The following is a 23,999-nucleotide window of genomic DNA, read 5'->3' as shown; positions in this document are numbered from 1 at the left end:
AGTTGTATCTCTTGAAACTCTAAGCATTGTGACATAACTTCAATGAATCTGTTTAATTGTAATTGAATAACAATGGATTTTGGCACATCTTATTCAGCACAGTATCTGGGAACATAGTGAAGGGAAGATTCCTGGACATGGACTCAGTAGATGAGGTTTTGAGTCCCTGTTCTACCATTTACTTATTAGCTGTGCAACAGTGCCCAAGTAATTTCTCCTCCCTAATCCTCAGTGTTCTTATCTACAGAATGGAGATAGTAAGTGGTTGTTGTATGGTTGTTACGTGGAACAAGTAAAACAATGTATGAGAAGCTTTTGACAGATTTTGAAACATGGTATAAATGTGGAACTTCATGGGGACACCTGACGGTCTACAAAGATGTTCAAGTGGTTTCTGAACCATTGCATGCTTTTGTTGTTGTTCAGTCATTTTTCGGTTATGTCCAACTATTTGTGACCTCTTTATGAGGTTTTCTTGGCAAAGATACTGGAATAGTTTGCCATTTTCTTCTCCAGCTCATTTTACAGGCAAGGAAACTGAGGCAAACAAGGTTAATGACCTGCCCAGGGTCACTCAACTAGTAAGTGTCTGAGATCAGATTTGAACTAAGGAAGATAAGTCTTCCTGATTCCAAAACCAATGCTCTATCTACTGTGAAAGTTTTAACATTAATTTCTTTTTGTTTGTTTGTTTGTTTTTAAGCAATTGGGGCTAAGTAACTTGCTCAAGGTTACACGGCCAGTATATTTCTGGGTGTGGTGCTAAGTATCTGAGCCCGGATTCGATCCCAGGTCATCCCGACTCTGGGGCTGGTGCTCTTACCCACTGAGCCACTTGGCTGCCCCTATTACATTAATTTCTTTTATGTTCTAATGCTATAAAAATTGTTGATCCATGCATAGCAGATATGGTAAATCTATCAATCAGTATATTTGATTACCCAGAATATCCCATTCTCCCCAAATGTCAAATAATATGCTTTCCTAGCCACTTATGGATGTGGAGGGGGAAAGAGGGCATGACTTATATATATCCACAAACTTGATACTATCCAGAGTAGATAGTATGATTCAAGAAGATTGGAGAGGACTAGTCATTCTTTGGAGAGAGTGTTCAGGAAAAAGGGCAAGAATAATACTCATGTTCTCAGATGTCTAATTACAAGTACACAAAATATGAATAATAAATTAATTGAAATAAAGAAAAAGAAGTCAAAATTGGCCTCACTGAGTATTAGAATCTAGGATTTCAGGACTAGAAGGAACCTTAGATGTTTTCTAGTTTAATCGCTACTTTAAAAACAATAAAACACTACTCTTGTGTAGCCTGCCAAGAAACAGAAAACTTTGCATTCTACAAAGTCAAGGGGTGATAGTTGTTCTCTGTAGATTTAGAAACTATGCCTTTCTTAATTCACACCAAGATCCCATTAGCTTTCTTTTTTTCTTTCCATCTTTTTTCCCCATTAGCTTTCCTGGCTGGTATACTGTACTATTGTCTTACTGAGCTTTTCAAACTAATTGATGACTAGCTGTGCTTCACTTATCTTGTGCTTGTGAAGCTGATCATCTGAACTCAAGTATAACATTTTCATCAATATATACTTTTTATTTTATGTTTGGTCCAATGTTCTATCCTGTCATTATATTTGGACCCCTGAATTTGCATCCAGAGTGATCTTGTCCAACTTTCCAATATCTGCAAATTTGTGTAGCTTTTAATCAATGCCTTAATGCAAAGCACTGCTTAAAAAATGTTACATAGCATTAGACCAAATACAGATCCCTGAGGCACTCCACTAGAGATTTCCTTCTAAATTCATAAGTAACAATTTCTAACAACTTTTTATGTCTAGGCATACAACTAGTCCTTAATCTGCTTCATTTTACTATCATCTGCCCATGTCTTATTTTCCACAAACATTGCTAGAGATTTTGTTAAACTGATTTATTTAGACAACTCCCCTTTCTTATACATTGAATTATTTCTTTTTGTGGCCTCAAAATTTCATTTATTATATCTTTTCAGGCCTCCTGGACTAAATTCTCCAAGAGAATTTCTATCCATGGCATTTTAACTATTCTTTCTCTGGATGCTTTGTATTTTTCCCAGAATCCAAGGTACATGCCAGACAATTCATGGCTTTACTCCTGTTCTCTGGTACAAATGTGAAGATGGAGTTGCCACTTAACCTCAATGATCTCATCATTCTCCTCCAGAACCAAGTTTCTCCCTCTTGATGAAAATCCAATCCAAAATTGAATTCCCCCTTTCAGATTCTTTTGCCTTTTAAATTATGATATTATCATTAAGGCAAGTTAAGAAATTAACAGATCTCTGCATTTGGCGTAATGCTTCAGCAGCCATATTGATAACTAAAGTTCTCCACAATTGTTACATAATGGTTCTGTGATAGACTTGTGATTTCTTGCCCAGACTCCGGCTCTTTCCTTTTTTCTCTGCAAATCATCGATGGATATACTCAGATGACAATACATTTTATTGCTTATCTCTGTGTCCATTGACCCTCATTAAACCTACTCCATCAAAACCGACTCCTCTGGATCATGGGTCTCCATACATGAGTATAATGTGTCCACAGTCAATGCTACATCATCCATTTATCCATATGCTGTTCATTTTGAATGATATTTACCCTTCAAAAACTATGCTCTCTCTAGTCATAGATCTTATGCCACCAAGTCACAGCGATATTTATGAGTTGAAATTGGCCTCTTTGTATTATAATTTTTAGTTTATTTTGCTTTGTTTTTTTTTAACCGTATTTATACCTTTGTGTTTAAGCACCTGAGTCTATGAGGATTTTTAATTGGGTATATATTTTTTTGTCCTGTAAAATTCAACTGCTATTTTTCTTTCTAAATTGCAGCATTAGAGACTTCCGGGAGCCAAGATGACGGGGTAAGCAGTAAATCATTGTAACCCTCCTATACTCATCTCTAAAAGCCATCAAGTAGAGCCCCATAGCAAATCCTGGAAAAGCAGAACCAGCATAAAGATGGGGTGGAACAATCTTTTAACCCAAGAAACTGGAGGAGTGGCAAGAAAGGTCCATCTCACTCTAGTGAAAGGCGAATACAGTTTAGGAAGGAAGCAGGCCAGCAAGCCAGCTGCAAGACCCACCTCAGCAATCCAGTGGGAGATCCTAAGTCCCAGTGTGGTGGAGCAGGCAAACACCAATACCAAGACCCCCTACATACCTTAGCATAGCCAGGGGAATAGGCAGACTCCAGCTCTGAGAACAGAGGACACATCACCACATGTTTCAGTGCAGTCCTGGGCAAATAGGTAGCTGCCAGCCCTATGCCTGCCTAAGCAAACAGGCAGCCAGCACTGGCCCTCCACACTTCAGCATAGCTCTAGGCAAACAAGCAGCCTCCAGAGAACAGATTGTCAGGCACATCAGTGTAGCCATGGGGAAATGCAGAAATACCCTACTGGGCCTCAGCACACACCAGACACCACCACTAGGACCCTAGCTCAGCACCAAGCAAGCTTCCAGACCCCTATGGCCTCAATCAGCACCAGCCAACTCCCAATCCCCTCCACCCTCAGTGCAGCACCAGACATGAGAGAACCCCAGGAGCCTCAGGCAACGTTGGCACAGCACGAGGTAAACCCTTAGGGTCTGCAACCACTAGCAGAAGAAGCCTGAAACAATGCCCCTTTCACCCTGTGAGCAGAGTTTGAATTGAAAAGAAAGGAAAAAGGCAAAAAAAAGTACAAAAAAACAACAAAAATAGAATTTGACCATAGAAAGTTATTTTGGTGACAGAGAAGACAAAGCCACAAACTCAGAAGATGACAACAATGTCAAGAAACCTATGGGCAAAACCCTAAAGAAAAATGGGCAGTGATTTCAAACTCAGAAAGAACTCATGGAAGAGCTCAAAAAGAAAATGTGGAACACTTTATGCAAAAAATAACTGTCCTGCAAAACAGATCTGGGAAAGACAATATCAAAATTAGACTAAAAAAAAAAAAGACTACCTGAAAGCCATAATCAAAAGGAGGAGCCGGACAATATCTTTCAAGAAATTATCACAGAAAACTGCCCTGATATCCTGGAACCAGAGGGCAAAATAGTTAATGAAAGAAGAAAAGGATTACAAAATAAAAACCGAAAGGAACATCGTAATCCAATTTCAAAACTATCACGTCAAGGAAAAAATACTACAAGTGGAGAGAAAGAAACAATTCAAACATGAGAGAGTCACAATCAGGATCACACAAGACCTGGCAGCTACAACACTAAAGAATAGGATCGTCATGGAACATGATATTCCAGGGGGCAAAGGAGCAAAGACTACAGCCAAGAATCACTTACTTGGAAATATTAAGAACAATAGATTCAGGAGAAATGGTCATTCAATGAAATAGAAAGTTTTCAAATCTTCATAAGGAGAAGACCAAAACTAAACCAAAATTTTGACCTCTAATATCAAGACCCAACAGAAGAATAAACAGATAAAAAAAAGAAAAGAAAACATAAGGGATTCAGTAGAGCTAAACTATTTACATTCCTATATGGGAAGATGATATTTCTAATTTTCTTAAATTTTCTTAAAAATTGTACCAGTAATAGTACAGCTAGAAGGAATATACATAGACAGAGGGTATGGGTATAAGATGAATTTAAGGGAATTAAAAAATAATTAAGTGATGAGAAAAAGGAGTACACTGGATGGAGAAGGAAGGGAGAGGCAGAATGGAGTAAATTATTTCATGGGAAGAGGTGCCAAAAAACTATTACAATAGAGGGAAAGATGGGAGAGTAAGTAATGGGTATCACTTGAACCTTATTCTCATAAGTATTGGCTCAAAGATGGAATAATATACACAATCAGTTAAATATAGGAATCTATCTAACAGGGGAGTAGGAGGGAAGGGGGATGTGGGGGTGACTGACAGAAGGTAGTGCAGATCAGAGTAGGTGATAGAAGCAAAACACTGGTGAGGAGGGGAAGTGTGAAAGGAGAAAGAAGACAAACAGAAGGAAGAATAGGGTGGTGGGATATACACTGGTAGTAACCATAACTGAATGTGAATAGGATGAACACTCCCATAAAACAAGAGTGGAGAGCAGAGTGGATCAAAAACCAGGATCCTACAATATGTTGCTTACAAGAAACACACTTGAAGGAGAGAGACACACATAGAGCAAAGGTAAGGGGCTAGAGCAGAATCTATTATACTTAAGCTGAAGCTAAAAAAAAAAAAACAGGGGTAGCAATCCTGATCTTAGACAAATTAAAAACAAAAATAGAGCCAATTAGAAGAGATAAGGAAGGAAACTATATCTTGCTAAAAGGTACCATAGACAATGAAGCAATCAAATTAGAAGAGTAAGGCATAGTCTATCTGTCAGATCTATGGGAAGGGGAAAAATTAATGACCAAAGAAGGGATAAGGGAGCATAACAAAATGTAGAATAAATAATTTTGATCATAATTAATCAAAAAGATTTTATATAAATAAAACCAGTGCAACCAAGATTAGAAGGAAAGCAGAAAGCTAGAAAGTAATTTTTATAGCAAATGCCTCTGATAAAGAACTCATTTCTCAAATATATAGAGAACTGAGTCAAATTTATGAAAATACAAGCCATTGCCAATTGATAAGTGATCACAGGATGTGAACAAGCAGTTTTCAGATGAGATCAAAGCTATCTATAGGCATACGAAGAAGTGCTCTAAATCACATTTGATGAGAGAAATGCAAATTAAAATAACTATGAAATACCACCTTACACCAATCAGATTGGCTAATATGACAAAAAGGGAAATAATAAATGTTGGAGGGGATGTGAGAAAATTGGGACACTAATGCACTGTTGATGGAATTGTGACCTGATCCAACCATTCAGGAGAACAATTTAGAACTATGCCCAAAGGACAACAAAACTTTGCACATCCAGCAAAACCACTCCTACGTCTGTATCCTAAAGAGATCATTAAAAAGGGGAAAGGACCAACATGTGCAAAAACATTTATCGCAGCCCTGTTTGTGGTTGCAAAATACTGGAAACTGAGGTGGATGCCCATTAAATGGGAAATGGGTGAACATGCCATTAATTACATTTTATGAATGTCATGGAATACTATTGTGCAATAAGAAATAATGAACAGGCAGATTTCAGAAAAAAAAAAACCTGGAAAGACTTGTATACATTGCTGCAAAGTGAAATGAACAGAACCAGGAAAATATTGTACACAGCACAATATTGTATGCAACACTGTACGATGATCAAATATGAATGACTCAGCTTTTCTCAGAAACACAATGATCCAAGACAAGTGAAAGGACTCACAAAGGCATACGCTGTCCATATCCAGATAAAAAATCGATGGATTCTGAATGCAGAATGAAGCATATTTTTTAAACTTACTTTATTTTCTCATTTTTTCTTTTGATCTGTTTCTTCTTTCACAACTGTTATGAATATGGAAACATGTTTTACATGATAGCACATGTATAAACTATATCAAACTGTCTACTATTTTCAAAAGAGGAGAGGGAAGGGAAGGAGGGAAAAAATTTTGAAACTGAAAATCTTGTAAAAATGAATGCTAAAATTTGTCTTGAAATGTAATTGGGGAAAAAATAAAATACTATTTTAAACAATTGTAGCATAGTCTCTTGCTTGGTATATACATGTAGTCAGTTTTCTTCTTGATATTTTCTTCTTGGTTTAAGCTCCTTTTAGATTTGCAAGATTCCAGGCAAACACTTATTTGCATTACAACTGGATGCATTCCATCCCTGGCCAAGAAAAGCTATGTTGTAAACCATGGCCCAGAAAAACAAATTCTATTCTCTGACACCAACGTCTCAAGCAGGTGTTCGCTTTCCAAATCTGTCTCTTCTGAATTCCTTGCCTTTGATGGACAGCAGTGATGTGAAAACACCATTTGTGTCACTAAAGTCTTGACCAAGAGTTCATAATCTTTAGATTCTTTCTGACAATATCATTTGTATCCATGTGAATCATCAGGAAATGAGTGGTATTCATCTGTTTTGACAAGACTTAGGAATTTCTGTCTTGTGTCAGACATATGCCCTGGGAATAAAACAGCTTTCTTATAACTGTTGTTCAATCACCACATAGCTACCTCGGTATCTCTTCTATGAGTCTTACCAACATTTCCTATTAGTCTCTTCTTCCTCTGATCTTTAATAAATGATCCTTCACCCGACAACAACATTGAATCTACAGTGTGATTCTTTGGAAAACAAAAAGAAATTTCCCTTTCAGAGAGTTTGAGTCATTTCACTTGAAGAAGGGCTTTGTTAAGTTTTTTTTTCCTTTCCCTCTAATGTTTGTATTAACATAGATATTGATGTCAATTATAATAGCCCCTGGTGTATAACTAACAACCCAGCTTCAATTTCAAATGTAATCCAGTGGCTCAAGACCTCTTGGGAGAACAAGGTAAAAGAGGAACCCAAAGAGACTACACAAACATGGGATGGGGGATAGATTTCCCAGAGTTTTCAGTTTTCTGATGTCTTCTGTCCAGGGGAGAGACTTCTATTCAGAGATTTTTGTAAGTTTACACAAAAAAGTAGCAGGAAGAAGCTTCCAGGGAGTCCAAACTTTTTCCTCGTGTGTGTTCAAGACATAGTACTGGCATGCTGATTGCTGATGGAGCAGGTGTAAGCAGGGGAAAGCAAAGGAAAAACCGAGACCTCTTTGCAAAACTATTCATGGAGGTGAGGCAGACCTCAAGTGAATGTGATGCTCAGACCAGATAGGAGCAGAATGTGGGCAGGCAGAGGAAATGGAGAATGGCCTTATCTAGCCATGGGGTGCTGATTGGAGTGAAACTAGTAGTCAATCAATAAACATTTCTTCAGTATCTACTGTTTGGGGCAGCGAGGTGACACAGTGGATAGAGTGCTGGGCCTAGAGTCAGGAAGTCTCATCTTCCTAAGTTCAAATCTGGTCTTAGATACTTGGTAGTTGTGTGAACCTGGGCACGTCACTTAACCTTATTTGCCTCAGTTTCCTCATCTGTAAAATGAGCTGGAGAAGAAAATGGCAAGCCATTCTACCACTCCAGTATCTTATTTGCAAAGAAAACCCCAAATGGGATCACAGAGTAACATACAACTGAAAAACAGCAATAATTGTTTATGCACTATTCTAAACTCTGGGAATACAAAATAGAGGCAAAAGAAAGGTTCTACCCAAAAGGAGTTTAAAATAAAATGGAATTGTTGCTTATGGGATCAAACAGAATTCTTGTCCACAGATTCTTTTTCACCTGGCTCCTTCAGAGCACTTGCTTTGGAGTCTATGAATACTTTTAAACCTTCTCAATCCTTCTCCTTCCACTTTGCCTCCAGACAAACTGGGAGGAGTTAAGGGGGAAGAAGAAAAAAAAATCAATTTGTGCTTCATCATTATTGCAACTATTTGAAGCAATGTTTTATTGTTTAATTGAATTTTCATGCCATCTGACGTTGTATCATATGGCCCTTACAGTGAATTGTTTAGTACTATGAATTTGGAGTATATGTGTTGTGTTTGATGGGAAATGGGGATTCGACAGATGGGATTACAGAGACATTTTAAAGTTTTGGCAATTTTGATTATATTCCTGGCCATATCTTTTAGGTTTCCTTTGAGTCTGGTGGCTACTTCAGTGCCTACCAGCCAACAGTCCTATAATGGTGAGGAACTGGGGAGAGGATGGAGAAAAGAGGCTATTCATAGAGAGTTTGGGGCGCCATCTAGTGACCAAGGAATATACTACGTGCCCTTTGCTGAGTAAATAATTGACAGGCCAATGTGACAGCATATTGTTTCTGAAATAGCAAAGAACAAGGGAAGAAGTCAAAAGTGGTAACAGTTGTCTCTAAATGTACCTCTCAGACCTGTGACCAGTACTTACCACCGACATTCTTGCAAAAAAAATACATTTATGAGACACTTAAAAGTCAAGGTACTAGAATGGAATGATACTATACTATACATCACCATTTGATGCAGAGAGAAGTTGGCTTTGCCTACTTACAGGAGGGCCTGCTACTCCAATTCCTGAATCTCCTCTATTTCCAGGTTGTCCAGGCAATCCTGGAGCACCTCGGTCCCCCTAGAATGAAGGAAGAACAAATGTACAAGATCAGCACTTTAAATAGTAATTAAAATAGTTATTCACCCACTAAATTCAGCCACAACCTTTGACATCCAAGATCATATTCATTTACCCCAATTCAGCCATCAGAAGACCGGAGGTTGTTTTTAGTAATTTCATCATCATTCACCTGCCTCCCAACACAATCTGTCTTGTCAAAGTTCCTTTGAAAATTCTACCAACAATGTCAAATTGGACACACTCTTAGTTCTTTGTACAGCAACTGATACTGTTGCTAACCATCCTAAATACTTTCTCCTCCATTATCTTCTGGTGACAATGCACTCTCTCCTGGTTCACCTATGTGCACAACCACTTCTTGGTTTTGTGTTTTTGTTTTGTTTGCTTTTTGATTCTTCTCCTTTTTCTTCCATGAGTGTCACTCTGACCTGTTGTCATATTTCTCCTTTCTCTCTTAGAAGTAGTTGCCAGTCCCATGTCTTCAACCTGTATGGAAGCAATGCCTGAACCTATATGTGTGCTTAATTATTCAGCTGAACAGCAGCCTCATGCCTCCAACTGCCGGACATTTCCAACCAAGCATCCCACCATTATTTCAAATTCACAATGCACCAAACTGAACTTGATATCAGCATTTCTAAACCTGTCCCTCTTACCAATTTCTCCATTTTTCCCATTTCCCAGACTTTTATCCTTATAGAAAAGGCAGAACAAGAGGACTCAGTGGCAAGGGAAGATCCAGAGAAAAAAAATATAACTTCTCAGAAACGGAAAATTGAACTTAGGATCAGTCAGATGTAGTAGTAGTTATTGTTTGTGGATGCTTTCTTTACTTTTTTAATGGTACATTTCATTTATTCTCCTGCTTGTATGCATACATTTTAGAGAAAGTTACACAGACCATTAGAAATAAATATCATTTATACACATACAGTAAGTGGCTACCCACAGGGTTCCAGAGGAGAGAGTGAGGCTGATGAATTTGCATAGCCCTCCCTTATTTAAATTCAATTCACTTGCAAATCATGGCATCATCTCCCTCATGTCCTGATCCTCTTCAAGAACAAAGGATAAACAACAATATATGAATATATCAATTTCTGAATGACCAGAAGATTATTATAAGGTACATGGGAGACAGTGTCATTGAATGTAAAGGATCTGGGCTTAGAGTTAGGAAATGTGGGAGCATTAAGTTTTAACACTAACTATGGGATAGAGTGCTAGACTCAAAGTCAGAAAAATGTGGGGTCAAATCCCTGCCTCTGATACTTACCATCATTGTGAATATAGGCAAATTATTTAAACTTCTTGAGCCTCATCTGGCAAATGGTAATAATAAAACTTGAGGTGATTACCTCAAAAGTTGTTGTGATGCTCAAAAGTGAACACTTCACAAAACTGAAAATATTGGATTCTTTAAGTGTTGTTTGTATAGCAATAACAGAAATTAGGAATTATGTGAAAGCTACTTAGCCCTTAGTTTCTCTTGTTTTCAAAACTGAGGACCATTGACCTGCCTCATTCTGTTTCATGGATTCTTTAAGGTCATATAATTTCTTGTTTAAAGGGCCCAAAGAGATCATATAATGAGCTATTTATTCCCTTCAGTTTTTACAGATAAAGAAACTGAAGTCCAAAGAAATTTAGTAACAATCACAGTCACCTTAGGAATAATAATCAGAGGGTTAGGATAATATATTTTGGATAATAAATCCAGGGTTATTTTCATTATATCCTATGTAACTTACAAGACCATATATGGGAAATCTCTCTGGGAAGTAAGAAGTTTAGCATGGTATAGTGATTAAAGTTTAGCACTAGGAATGAGAAAGATATTGGGTTCAAATCTTCCTTCTGATACTGACTTCATGATCATAGGCAAGTCATTTAATTTTGATCTGCTTCCATTTTCTCATATATAAAATAAGTGATGTACTAGATGCCCTCTAAGGTCCTTTATAGCCCCTAACTCAACCTATGAGTCCATGTTCGTATGTAGTGATGATAAAGGGAAACTTTGTTATGTTAGTACCAGTTTTTGAGGATAAATTATTACTATTTTTTTTTTAGCAAAACAGGACAGGTGGTTGGACCACTGGGGATTGGTACAATCTCAGTTCAAGGTTCCTTCCAGCCCTAACATTTGGGGAGCTTTGTTCTAGTTTTATATCATTCATAACTCCTAACATTTATGATTTTCTAATTCTAAGATTTTATGAAATGTTATTTGACATAATGAAGTGTAATACAATGGACTGTAATTGTAATTGTAATACAATTCAGAAAACCTTGATTCTAGCCTCAGTTTGCATCTAACCAACTGTATGATCTGGCTTAAATCATTTCTTCACTCTGGTTTTCATATTCCTAAGAGAGACAGTATTTGACATGTCATAAAGGGCATTAGACTATTGGAATCATGAAGTTCTGAGTTCAAATCCTGCCTTTGAAATTTGTCATTTGTGTGACTCATGGCAAGTTGCTTAACTTTTCTGTGCCTCAATTTCCCTATTTGTAAAATGAGGAGGTTTAACTCAATGCCCTCTAAAGACCCTTCTAGCTCTAAATCTATGATCCTAACAACTTCTATAAAAGGAACAAAGGGGTAGACTAGAAAACCTCTAAGTTACTTTCTAGCTCTAATATTTTATGATAATTCCATAACTGCCTAAAGGCAACTTGCCCCTGGGAGGATCAGATTTTAAAGCAATTATTCCTATACTAATAATAGACAGACAAGGGAAAGAGCTCCCAGGACATTCCCTGGAGTACAGGCCTCAACTGCTATCTTCAGCGTATTTGCTGGTCTTTAACCCATTTTTATGTGTTATGGCTGATTGGAATTCTGACCCTGTCCTGGGGAAACAAATCACCAGCTTAATAGCCCATATTTTCAATACCTAACAAATGGTTTAGATGCTATTTCAGTGGAAGTTAAAATGTAAGGTTAAGAAATAAAAGGGTGAGTGCTTGTGGAATGGAGACAGTAGAGATGTGTTTACTCTCTGTTAAGACTCTGGGGAACTGGGGAGGATTTTACTATAAGTGAAGTAGAAACAAGCCTTTCATAGGTTTTTGGATAATCAAGCAGGGGATGCCAATGAAGCAATGGGTGAAGAAAAACTCAGGCTTAATTTTCAAATTTGATGACATTGTTTTCAGCCTTTGACCCTTGACTGTACAAGATAAAGGAATGTAATTTCCCTCAGTCTGCTCCTTATTCCCTAGTGACACTTTCCACCCCATATCATCTGCCTGTCTTTCCAGTACCACTGTGTGAGCAGCAACAATTAGTTGCAAACCATAATCTCGCGGCATCATAAAATGTTAGAGCTGAAGGAACGTTCATGGGATATTAGAACATTAGAACAAGTAATGATAGAGACTTGGGAACATATGATGATTGGATAGTTAGTCAGTAAAGATTTATTAAGTATCTAGTAAGTGTTAGCCACTGTGCTAAGTGCTAAGGATACAAAAAAGACAAAAGATAGTCCCTGCTCTTAATGACTTCACAGTCTATGTACAATCTATTATATAGAATAAATTAGAAATAATCAACAGAGGGAAGGCACTAGTATTTAGTGGGATTGGGGAAGGTTTCTTATAGAAGGTGGGATTTTAGTTGGGATGTAGAACAAGCCAGAAGGTGGAGATAAGTAGGGAGAGCATTCCAGGCTTGAGGGAAAGCCAGAGAAAATGCACAGAGCTGATAGATAAGTGTTTTGGACACAGAGTATTGAATGTAAGTACTGGAAGAAAAGTTTGAGCGCAATGTAACAGAAAAGATCTGAGGCTATCCGGTCTCTCATTTTACAAAGGCTATCAAAGGCTATAACTGAGACGGGGAGAAATGATTTGCCTAAAGGCACATATCTTGTTCGATGCAGAAACAGGGCTGGATTCCAAGGTTTCTTGGCAGCAAGTTTGTTATTCTTTCTACTATTGCAGGATGCCCCTTAAAACATTATATCACGATTCTGGATCTGATACTAAATCTATTTCTTCTGAATGACTTTTCTGTATACTTGTTTGCATATGAGCTGCCTGGTATTGTGGGACTAGGATGGGAGTCAGTATTCTTAATTGATATGATCATGGACACTCTCCTTCCATTAAGAGCTATAAGAGGTTGTCTTTAGATAGCATTTTGCACACGTCAAGCTCTTTGCATACCTGGATTCTCATAACGCTTCTGGGAAATGAGCAGGAAGTTGAATACCCTTTTTACAGACACAGAAATGGAGGATTAGAGTAGTTCATTGACTTACTCAAGGTCCACCAGTTATAGGGAAGTCGTAAAACAGGATCTAGAACTCAAATCTTCTGATTCCTAGTTCAGTTTTCTTTCCATTAGACTACCCAAGGGCAAAAGTAAGATTATTGGTAGGGGCAGGAGTAATTTCAAAGGAAACTTTGCCCCTTACAAGACTTATACATATGAGATATTCAGATTATGGAAAATATTGCTTGCTATGGGGGATATTTGAAAGTGATCTCTTCTTAAGTACACTGTTAGAAAACAACACTTACACATGTCATTTTGCCTACACATGACCCTGCAATGTTCTTCTTTGATGCCTCATTATTGTGCTGTTGTAACCCTGGTCTCTACTAGGATACCGAAGGGTCTTTGATTTAGAACTGGAAGGGACCAAAGAGGCCATCCCTCTCCTGTTATCTTCTTCTGGCTATAGAATCTAATTCCTTCAACTGATACTCACAGGACATGAGCTGAAGGCCCTTCACCCTTCTGTTTCCTCTAGATACTCTTCAGCATAGAAGTTCAACCTAAGATGTTAAATAACAAACTGAAACCCTTCTCTGAAGGCCACAGAGATGATGAAAGGCAGTATGGCATAATGGCTAGAGCCAGAAAGACCTGGATTCAAGTCCCACTTCCAACACATAAGAGCTGTGTGACTGTGGCCTTCACCTTTCAATAGGTGTCAGACTCACATTATCAGGCACCAGTAAAACTAGCTAGAGTTCATCCCCAAATCAGGTGAAAATGTAATTGGGAAATGTTTAACAAAATAAATAAAAATGCAATACAAATTAGAAAATGATAATTTGTAGTTTTTTAAGTCAATATGTAGCCACAGAGATCTGTCTCTTTTTGAGTATAACAACCACTGTTCCGGGCAACTCTCTAAGACTCTTAAGTTTTAGAGAAAGGAGTCTGAAATAGTGAAGGAATTTTCTTCACCTGGGAGTTCCCTATATTAAAGAACTCACAGGTCCAATTTTTGTTCTTATTCCTATCATCTAGATAAGTAATTGGTAGAGCTAGGATTTTAGCTTGCACCTTCTCACTCCAAATCCATTTATTTTTCAGCTATATCCTCTGTACAAGCTCTGGAGGGTCCTAACAAGATGGAGCCAATTAAAGCATGGGGACAATAAGAGCCTGGGTTCATTGTAGGATGATTAGACTAAGTACATAGAGTGAGGTGGCACCTCCATCTCTTATCTACATGCCTTTGCATGTCCACTCTTATAGAAAGTTCATAGTCATAAAAACTCAAAGTCATACCTTCCAGTCACAGAATCACTTATTTTCTTAAAGATTCAGTTCCAACTCTACCTTCTACAGAATCTTTCCTGGTCCCCACTGCTGCTAATTCCTTTCCCCTTTAAGGTTACTTTTACCTACTCTGTGTTCCCATTAATGTACATATTGTCTCCTCCATCACCATGTAAGCTTCTGGGGGGCAGGGGCTGTCTTGGATTTTTCTTTGTATCCTCAATATTTAACATAGGGCTTAGCAAAAAGTGAGCACTAAATAAATTCTGGCTGATTGATGTAAGCATCAATCAGGTAATGATTTCTTATTTTCTTCAGGAAACTCATGAAGACAACTTGATAAATCACGGAATGCTAAGCTTTGTTAGCGAAAGGATTACTGAGACCAATAAAAATATTATTTGTTTTTTTTTTCTTTTAAAGAACTACATTTCAAGAGAAATAGTATCAGGCCTTTCCTAAAGAGGTGACCTCACATGGAAGTATATCAGAGTGACCTGAAATGTTAAGATTTTCTCATAAGATAGACACATTCCATGCCCATTTATTGCTTTCCTGAATGACAATGACTTACCTTGTGTCCTTGAGGCCCCGGTAACCCAGGTGCACCAGGATGTCCCTGGCAAAAGGAACACAGGAAGGAACAAAGTTATGAACAATCAACCAATGAATAAGTATTTCTTGGAGATATGAGATGTGTTTAGTTCTGTGCTAGGTACTTCAAGAGATAAAAAGGAAGGCATGGTTCAGTTTCTTAAAAAACTCCAAATGCAGTTGGAGAATTAAGACAAAAGCATAGGAAATAATTTAGAAATACTTTCCTCTAAAATTATCTTCCATTTACACTGTATAAATCTTGAATGTGCATAGTTATTTGCATGCTATCTTCCTCATTAAAATGTGAGCTACTTGAGGACAATGTGTGTATGTGTGTATGCACACACAATACACATGCACACACATACATGTATATATACATATGTATTATGTGTATGCACACACATATAATCTATATGTGCATGTATATATGTGTGTGTCTGTCCACACACAGTCTCCCCAAGTATAGCACACGGAAACATTAAGTACTTAATACATGCTTGTTGACTTGACATATTGGTCTAAATCTCCCATGCCCCGACATCTTTTAATTATGTAAACAGCTTAGGGTAGACAAAGAAACATGAAAATGTGGAGAATGGAATTTAATAGGGTTCAACTAATTGAGGTAGACTCCCAAGAAGAGATCGGCCTTAAACCAAATACTGAAAGATCAATAGGATTTAGAGATTCTGAGGGAGGCAGGGTATCCTAGGAGGTAGAAATAGTGTACAAAAAGGTACAGGGAATAGTATTTGTATCTTTGGTTGACACTGAGGTACTGGGCTGGAATTAGACTGAGCAAAAATGAAAGAGGAAGTCAGATCGGTGAATTATTATGAGCTAGAGAGAGCCTTGAGCGTAAGGACACAGAGTTATATTTAACAAAGTGTCCATGTTCTGGTCTTTTTGAAGGAAAATCCCCATTTTGTTTTTATTGATTCGGGTGTTAATTCCCATATTTTTAATGAACTAATGAAAAAGAACTGTAGAAAACAGAAGAAAGGTCAAGTTCTTGGTGCCCAGATCACACTATTGGCAAATACAAAAGATTGCAAATGAGAATGGATACCAATAATGAAACACATAGCAGGTAAACTTGGTCACACCCAGTGCCAAAGCTCAAGTCCATACCTGGATTTGACAGACTCCCCCTGCTTTCATTTCTTGACTTTGATTCCCATTTCCTATTCCTTAGATTTCCCTGATTAGATACCATGATCTGACCCCCTCCCACTGCTTCCATATCTTGATTTCCTTGTTCTAATTCCTGGCCATGATTTTTGGCTCTTCATTACGGGACTCATAGTAGTATTCCTGTCCCATAATCTATTCTCTCCCCACACCCTAAGCTATCCTTCCACCAATACTTCACTCTATGAAGAAGCTCCCAGAAAGGCACGGCCACTCCCATCACTATCCATTCTCCCTCTTTGCCCTCCCTCTCCCCTGTCAACTTGATCAACCCAATGAGCCATGCTGTGGGGGTGTAGTTGTTTTTACTATTGTTATTGGTCCACGATATCTAGCCCTTAAGACCTTCCATTCTCCTGAAACAAGGTCAATCACCCTTCTACTCTTTTGTAATGTTACTTTTTATTGAGGTATCCTTGTAAATGATGTGCCAGAATTTGCTGCTAGCTACCTTTGTCATTACATTGATGTGGGCTTTTCTTAGGAAATTTCTGATCACTTATTTCAATGGAAATGTTCTTTCATCCACCTCCTTACCTCCCCCCTCAACGAAACAAAACATTATTCATAACCAACCTTGTAACGTTGAATATGATTATATAACTGAATCATGTGTACCAAACATCAAATTAGAAGACTTCGGGGAATTGCTTCCAGCAAATCCTTATCATGATCATTTCACATGGCTCCCTGTGACACAGAAGCCATGTGAAATTCTACTTACTGGCTCTCCTTCCTTCCCTTTCCCAGGCAGCCCAGGTTCTCCTGGAGGGCCAGAGTCACCTCTGGGACCAACTGGTCCTGTTTTTCCTTCTTCACCAGGTTCCCCCTGCAGGTAGAAAAAAGATAGTTTCAGGTTTGAGATAATCTTCAGAATAAATATGCAATTACATGCCACCAAGATACTGCTTTGTCGGCTTAATATAGAAACTCAGAACCTCAGCAATAACCAATTCAACCACTATGTAAAAAATAAATCCACTTTACCATATATTGGAGGAAAGGTCAACCAATATCTGTTTGAAGATATCCTGCCACAATGACCTGTTTTTTTTAAGGTTGACTCTGGATCAAGGACATCATCTCACCTGAGAACAGTGAGTTATAGAATCAAATGGAGTGTACCTTTACAGTCCTGTAGATCCAACATTCACCTTTTGTCTCTTCAATAAGTGGCCATTCAACCTCTGCTTGAACACTGCCAATAACAGAACACACCTTCTCCCAAAATAATCAGTTTCAAAAAGGATCATCCCTAATTGTAACTGAATTCTTTATAAAGAAGTAAAATCTACTTCTCAATCTCTTGTCTTAAACCTGATTTTTATAGCCACAAAGAATGAGATTGATCCCACTACTGACACTCAAAAATTTAAACATCACTATAGTATGTTCCTTTTTCTACCCTAAAGGGTCTCAATTGCTCCAAATGGCATAATACATACTTTCATATGAACTCTTATGTTCCTGGTAACACTCTAGTTTGTTTAAAATGTCCCTCTGAAAAAATGGTGGCCAGAAGTCAACATTCAAGATATAGAAAAAGGTAGATCAGTATATCACCTCATATTTTCTTACACTTTGCTTCCTTTAATGAAGTCTAAAGTTTCATTGCTTTTCCTGGACCTTGAGACTCATGTCACCCCTTAGACTCATATCCAATTTTGGCCAATAGACTTAGATCTTTGACACACTGATTATAATTAAACTAGGTGAGGTCTCTCCCTACCTGTACCTATATAATTGATTTTTTGAACTTAAATAAAGATTTTACATTATCTATGCTAAATTATACTGCATTGGCAAAAAGAGAATTTTTTAATTATTATCCTCAAAAACCTTTTTTAAATTTAAATAAGAAACAAATATTTTTTACCAGGATAAAAAACTTTTGAAATCAGAAAGAATTCAGAGAAACTGTCCATGGATGCAAATAGAAATCATCTCTTACAAACACAAAGGTCAAAGAGAGGTAGGAAAAATAAAACTCCCAGAAACTGTTCCTGCTAGTGTCTTCAGCTATGTCTATGTTCCTATAATATATGTGAAATATTTGATTTTTCATCTAGAGATCACATTAATAATTGCTTTTCGTGCACTTGTATAAAACTCTGCTTAGTTCTAAAAGTGATCCTCCACTTGTGGAATTTCAAAGTACTTTGTACTAATCATTCATCCAACAAACACTTAGTGCCTACTATATGCAAGGGCCTGTGCTAGACAGGAACTTGGAGAAATAACAAGATCTGGTCCCTGCCTTAAAGAGCTTAAAATCTAATGCATTTCTATTCTAATTAGTATTGTATTTACGTGTACTTAAGTACCTAAGGTACTAGGCATAAAGTTCAGCATATAGTCAGTCTTTAATAATTTCTGAACTAAATTTAGTTGAATTAGTGCACATATTTTCTCCTGCCTGCTAGAAGATAAGTTTCTTAAGGGTAAAGACAATGAATAATTTATCTTGATAAGCACTGAACAAATCACTGAACATTTTAAAAATACATTAATTTGGGGGAATCATGAAGGAAACATCTCCTGAGAATTTGAGCTTAACTTTGAAAGATGGGTGAGATTTCAAATCTGTGATGGGACAGTGATATGTTGGTTAGCTTTAATGAACTGATTTTTTTTCCTTTTTCTTTGAAAATCTTTGTTATGAGCAATGATTCACAGGGTAATAGAAAAGGGGAGAAATATATTTAGAAATCAGTAATGATATAAACACAAATGCTATCAATAAAAATAGATAATTTAAAAATAAATAAATAAAAATATGATGGAGAGGTTAGACTAGGCTAAAAAAAAAAAGAGCACAGGAAAGATGATGTAACACAAACTAAGAAAAAAGAGTGAGTCACAGAATTTGGCTACAGTCTAGAGTACATTCAAGGAAGTGATGAGAGAAAATATAGACTGGTAGTTTGTGCCATGCTATCAAGGCTACTAAACTTTGAGCTTCATAGGAATGCATAGAATTCTCTTTACTGCATTATCTCCAATCTCATTCTCAGACCTTGGAAATAACATATTTGTAAAGGTATACTGTTGCTTTTGCAAAAGATCCTCCAAGTCCTTGAATTCTGTTATTGAGGGTTTAAAGCATATTCTGATATGTTCTGTGGAGTACTGGAAATACTTGTGTGCCAATTAATGAGAGTTTCTTGGAATGTTAGCACTGGAAAAGGTCTTAGGACTTAAAATGTTAGAACAGCGAACATAGAACGTTAGACCCAAGAGGGACATTAGACATTATGTCTTCTAACCTCTTAATTTTATAGAAAAAAAACACTGAGGTTTGCAGCAAAGAAGTGACTTGCTCAAGGTCAAATAAATAGCTCACCACTTCTTACCTTTTCTCCTCTCTCTCCAGTTTTTCCTGGTGGACCCATGACTCCAGGTATGCCCTGAAGGAAAAAAAGATTGTTATAAAAATACGTTTTAAAAATACTCAGGACTATTGCTTATACATGGCAACCAAAGACAGATTACAAAAATTCTTTCTAGCCCATCAGTATGCCCCGAAGCCTCTGCCAATCTCTCCTTATCAGAGTTGCAGAAAAACTGAAAACTTATGCCAAATTTAGTAACCCAGTAGAGGAACTGATACTCACAAATGTCATCAACAAAGAGTATAATATCTCCTTTCAAAAAGTTATCACCTAATATATTTATTGTCTTAATACTAATTCTAGTTGATGAGAGGACCCTCTGCTACTTTTATTGCACGTCTTTCTAAGGATAACACATTCTTTGTTGTTGTTTTTTCTCTTTTTGGAGGGGGGAAGGCAGGGCATTTGGGGTTAAGCCAAAGGTCACACAGCTAGTTTTGTGTTAGGTGTCTGAGGTCAAATTTGAACTCAGGTCCTCCTGACTCCAGGGCCGGTGCTCTATTCACTGTGCCACCTAGCTGCCTCCTACCAAATTCTTTTCACTTGGAATAAATCTAAATAACTATTGTAAGTAATAATAAAATCCTCCAATTTTAAAAAGAAGTCACTTAAAAATCTCCTTAGTACAGTTCCCTCAATTCACAAAGAAACAGAGGCCCTGAAATAGGTCACAAAGATAGTAAGTGGCAGAGTCAGATTTAAGCTCAGATCTTCTGAGCTGATGTCTACTGCTTTAATCATGGGACCACAAAGAGGGTGAAACCCAAACTGAATCCAAGTTTTCTAATTCCAAGGCCTCTATTCTTTCTACAAGAAGTGAACAATGAAAAGAAGAGAAGGAGGTGCTGACTGAGCAGGGCTGGAGAAAAGCTGCATTTTGAGACTGCAGGATTTAAGACTACAATGCAAAAGCAACATTGGTCCAGGGGCTAAGTAATTATTAAGGGTGAAGACTGAAGAGTGACTGAATTGATTCAGACTGGAATTTTTCCCTGGGAAAGGTAAAGACTAAACCTGAGGGAGCTGAGGTTTTCAGCAAGGCCCTAGAGCAGAATTTTATACTAGTCAGAGAAGGGTAAAACATTCAAGTTGTTTCCATAATGATTTTATTATGTTAACTCTTCAATGTGAATTCCGACTCATTAAAGTTTATCTTAATGGGTTTCAAGCAGAGGAAAAAATGCCACCCTAATAAAGCAATTCTAAGCTATTAGAGCTAAAAAAGCCCTTAGAGATGAGCCTAAGTCTGCATGAGTGTGTGGAAAAGAACAGAAGAGGTGAGCATTGGACATCAGAGGTTTGGATACTATGTACTGGAAATGATTTAATTAAGCTTTTCATCCTTTCCCTCTCCCAACCTATCCTAATAGATTTAAAAGTTGGGTAATTGCAGGTTTCCTTGCCTGAAAGTTTCTTTTATACTGAGAGAATTTTGAAATTCCAAAGAAAAAGACTTTTAAAGTACAAGTCAAGAAGAGGGAATACACTCTTCCTATGAAATTATGGGATATGAAAGCGTAGAGAAATGACCTTAAAGGTCATCTAGGGCAAACCCCACCCCGATAAAGGGATTCACTTTATAAACCAGGATAATTAATCCAAACTGTAGTGCTCCTGATTGTAGAATCACCAATATCATAACCCACACTGTTACCAATACTCCCACCACCACTAATGGGAACCAGCATGGCATGTAGTAAAGGATATAGATTCTTGAGTGAGTGGATCTAAGTTCCAACCCTGCCTCTTACAATTACCTGTGTGACCTTGGGAAAGCTATCTAACTTTCCTGGGCTTCAGTTTCCTTCTCTCTAAAATGTTCTAGATGGCACCTTGTGTCTCTTCTAGCTTTAGATCTATGACCCTGTTACAAAGTGATTGAAATTTCTGACTCTCAGGCCTTTGTTTTTTTCTACTCTACCAATTAGAGCCCAATTAGAGAAAAAGCTCTCATCTTTCACAGGACTAAGTAATCAATCAGGGCAAATAATTCCTCACTGCTGGAGTTAAGTGGAGGATGGGTGACTATTTTCTAAAATCATGCTCTAAGGGTTCATCATACTTTGGAGGTGGCTTCGGGTTTATAAATGCTATCCTGTAACAGAAGGTCTACTAGGTCCTACCAAACTGGAAAGGTTTAGGGTTTCATGATGAATTGTGTGTCTGTCATTCACTGACCAACCTAGCTCAGTGTGGAAAGACACATGACCAGAGGTTTGGGAATCAGGAGTAGGATTTTGTGGTATATTTTTTTTGCCAATGTAACTCATGAAGATAAGCTACTAAGACTGGGAAAGGTCATGATTTCCAGTGTCACTGGAGGGAGAACCAGTAAGTTGAAGGATATATGTGTGAATAATGAATGTGCAAACTACTTGCCATTTGAACAGACTATTATAATTTTCAAAGCATTTCAGATACATTCTCATAACATGTGAGGTATGTAGGGGCAACTATTTTTCTCACCATTTTAGAGATAAGAATACTATCTGCAAATGTGGTAAGATTGACTAATAATGCTACAGAACTAAGCACTGGCAAGGCTGGGATTTGCCCAAATCTATTAGCATTCTTTCCATATAAACTACTTAGAGACTCTGTGCACCATTGTTTTAGAGGGGTGACTTAGAAGGCCATCATGACTTTAGAGATTTTTCTCCAAGATTTTTCTAAAAAGTAAATGGTCATTATTTTGGAGGGAGTGGGGGAGATATCCAGACCTGTGGTTTCATTAGTATAGGGAATTAATGACTTGCCCAGGACTACACTGTCAACATATGTCAAATCTGGACTTAAACCCAGATCTTTTTGATTCTGAAGTCTGCTTCATGTCCACTCTGTAACACCATCTTTTTCTATGCAGTCATAATTAATCCAAATAAAGACTTATTTATTGAGTTCCTGCTCCTTTGGCTCACCATTATGATATCTTTGGCCTCTGAACCCATTCAGAATAGTTCAGAGTCGTTCTTCAAATAATATTGCTGTTACTGAATACAACATTCTTTTGGTTCTGCTCATTTCACTCTTCTTTAGTTCATGCAAGTCTTTCCATATTTTCCCCCCACAAAAGCCAACCAGCTGATTATTTCTTATAGCACAGTAGTATTCCATCTCAATCATATGCCACAACTTGTTAGTCATTCTCCAGTTGATGGGCATCTCCTCAATTTCCAGTTCTTTGCTACCACAAAGAGAACTGCTACAAATATTTTAGAACATTATAGGTTCATTTCCTTTTCCCCGATCACTTTGGGAAACAGAGATAATAGTGGTAAGGGACATTTAAGTTTGTAATCAATTTCTCCTCTCCCAACTTTGGCTACATACCACATTTCCTGGGAGACCACGGGCACCAGGGGGACCTATTGGTCCAGGAGCTCCCTGTTGAAACAAAAAGAGAAGAGATTTATATACAACTAACTCAACTTTGGCACTGCCATGTTTCAATTTTAGAGAAATTTTCTACTCAGAGTAACACTGTCCATTTTTTTCCTACCACACTCTGCCAAGTAAATGTATTTCCATCATATCTGATTAATGCTTCTGCTCTCCATTGGTTCCAACTCTAACAATAATTATCACTGATGATTTTTAGGAGATAGCCAATAAAGTCAACCACAAAAGTCCCAACTCCAGTTATAAAAAGCCTAGTTTGCCATGCTGAGGCAACAGGCACTTTATAGGAACAGACCAGTCCAGTTAGCCTGGAAGGATCAGGCCAGTAAAAACAATCTAGTGTGACCAAATATGAGCCAGTCTCCATGTAGCCATATAAGGGACTCATGTTCCCAGAAGCAGTCATGTCCCTGAGGACTGATGTTTTGTTGGTTTGTTACTACTGGTACAATAGTATCAGAACCAGCACAAGACACCTTTCCTATGGCAATTCCAAAGAACCTGCCCCACTCTCAGTGATCGCCTGACCTTGATAAAAAAGTGGCTTCCTGCTGGTAGTGCTATTGAGAATCTGAGTCAAAGGGTAACCAGGGTATGCATCACAACAGTCAGGGAGAAGGATACAAAGAAGGGATACTAAGGAATTCAATGATCAAAAACTTTTACCAATGCTAGGGCAATGCATATGTATATATGTATCCATCCTTCCATTCTTCTTTCCTTCCTTCCTTCCTTCCTTCCTTCCTTCCTTCCTTCCTTCCTTC

The 23,999-nt window shown here is 37.7% G+C and overlaps 1 protein-coding gene across 1 annotated transcript in view; it reads right to left on the bottom strand.

Annotated features, from left to right (window-relative positions):
- Positions 1 to 23,999, bottom strand: part of COL22A1 (collagen type XXII alpha 1 chain) — a 630,085-nt gene that overhangs the window by 123,369 nt on the left and 482,717 nt on the right. The window contains exons 37-41 of the mRNA XM_069081305.1: positions 23,167 to 23,220; positions 19,798 to 19,851; positions 17,169 to 17,273; positions 15,228 to 15,272; positions 9,043 to 9,120 (exon numbers count right to left, since the gene is read on the bottom strand). Of these exons, the coding sequence (XP_068937406.1) occupies positions 9,043 to 9,120; positions 15,228 to 15,272; positions 17,169 to 17,273; positions 19,798 to 19,851; positions 23,167 to 23,220 (336 nt within the window). The remainder of the gene's footprint in view (positions 1 to 9,042; positions 9,121 to 15,227; positions 15,273 to 17,168; positions 17,274 to 19,797; positions 19,852 to 23,166; positions 23,221 to 23,999) is intronic.

The sequence above is a fragment of the Petaurus breviceps genome, unplaced genomic scaffold (genome assembly GCF_028583685.1).
Source record: "Petaurus breviceps papuanus isolate PSGF00001 unplaced genomic scaffold, PetGlider_PUasm1.0 98, whole genome shotgun sequence".
Taxonomy (NCBI): Eukaryota; Metazoa; Chordata; class Mammalia; order Diprotodontia; family Petauridae; genus Petaurus; species Petaurus breviceps.
This window is presented reverse-complemented; position numbering and strand designations above follow the sequence as displayed.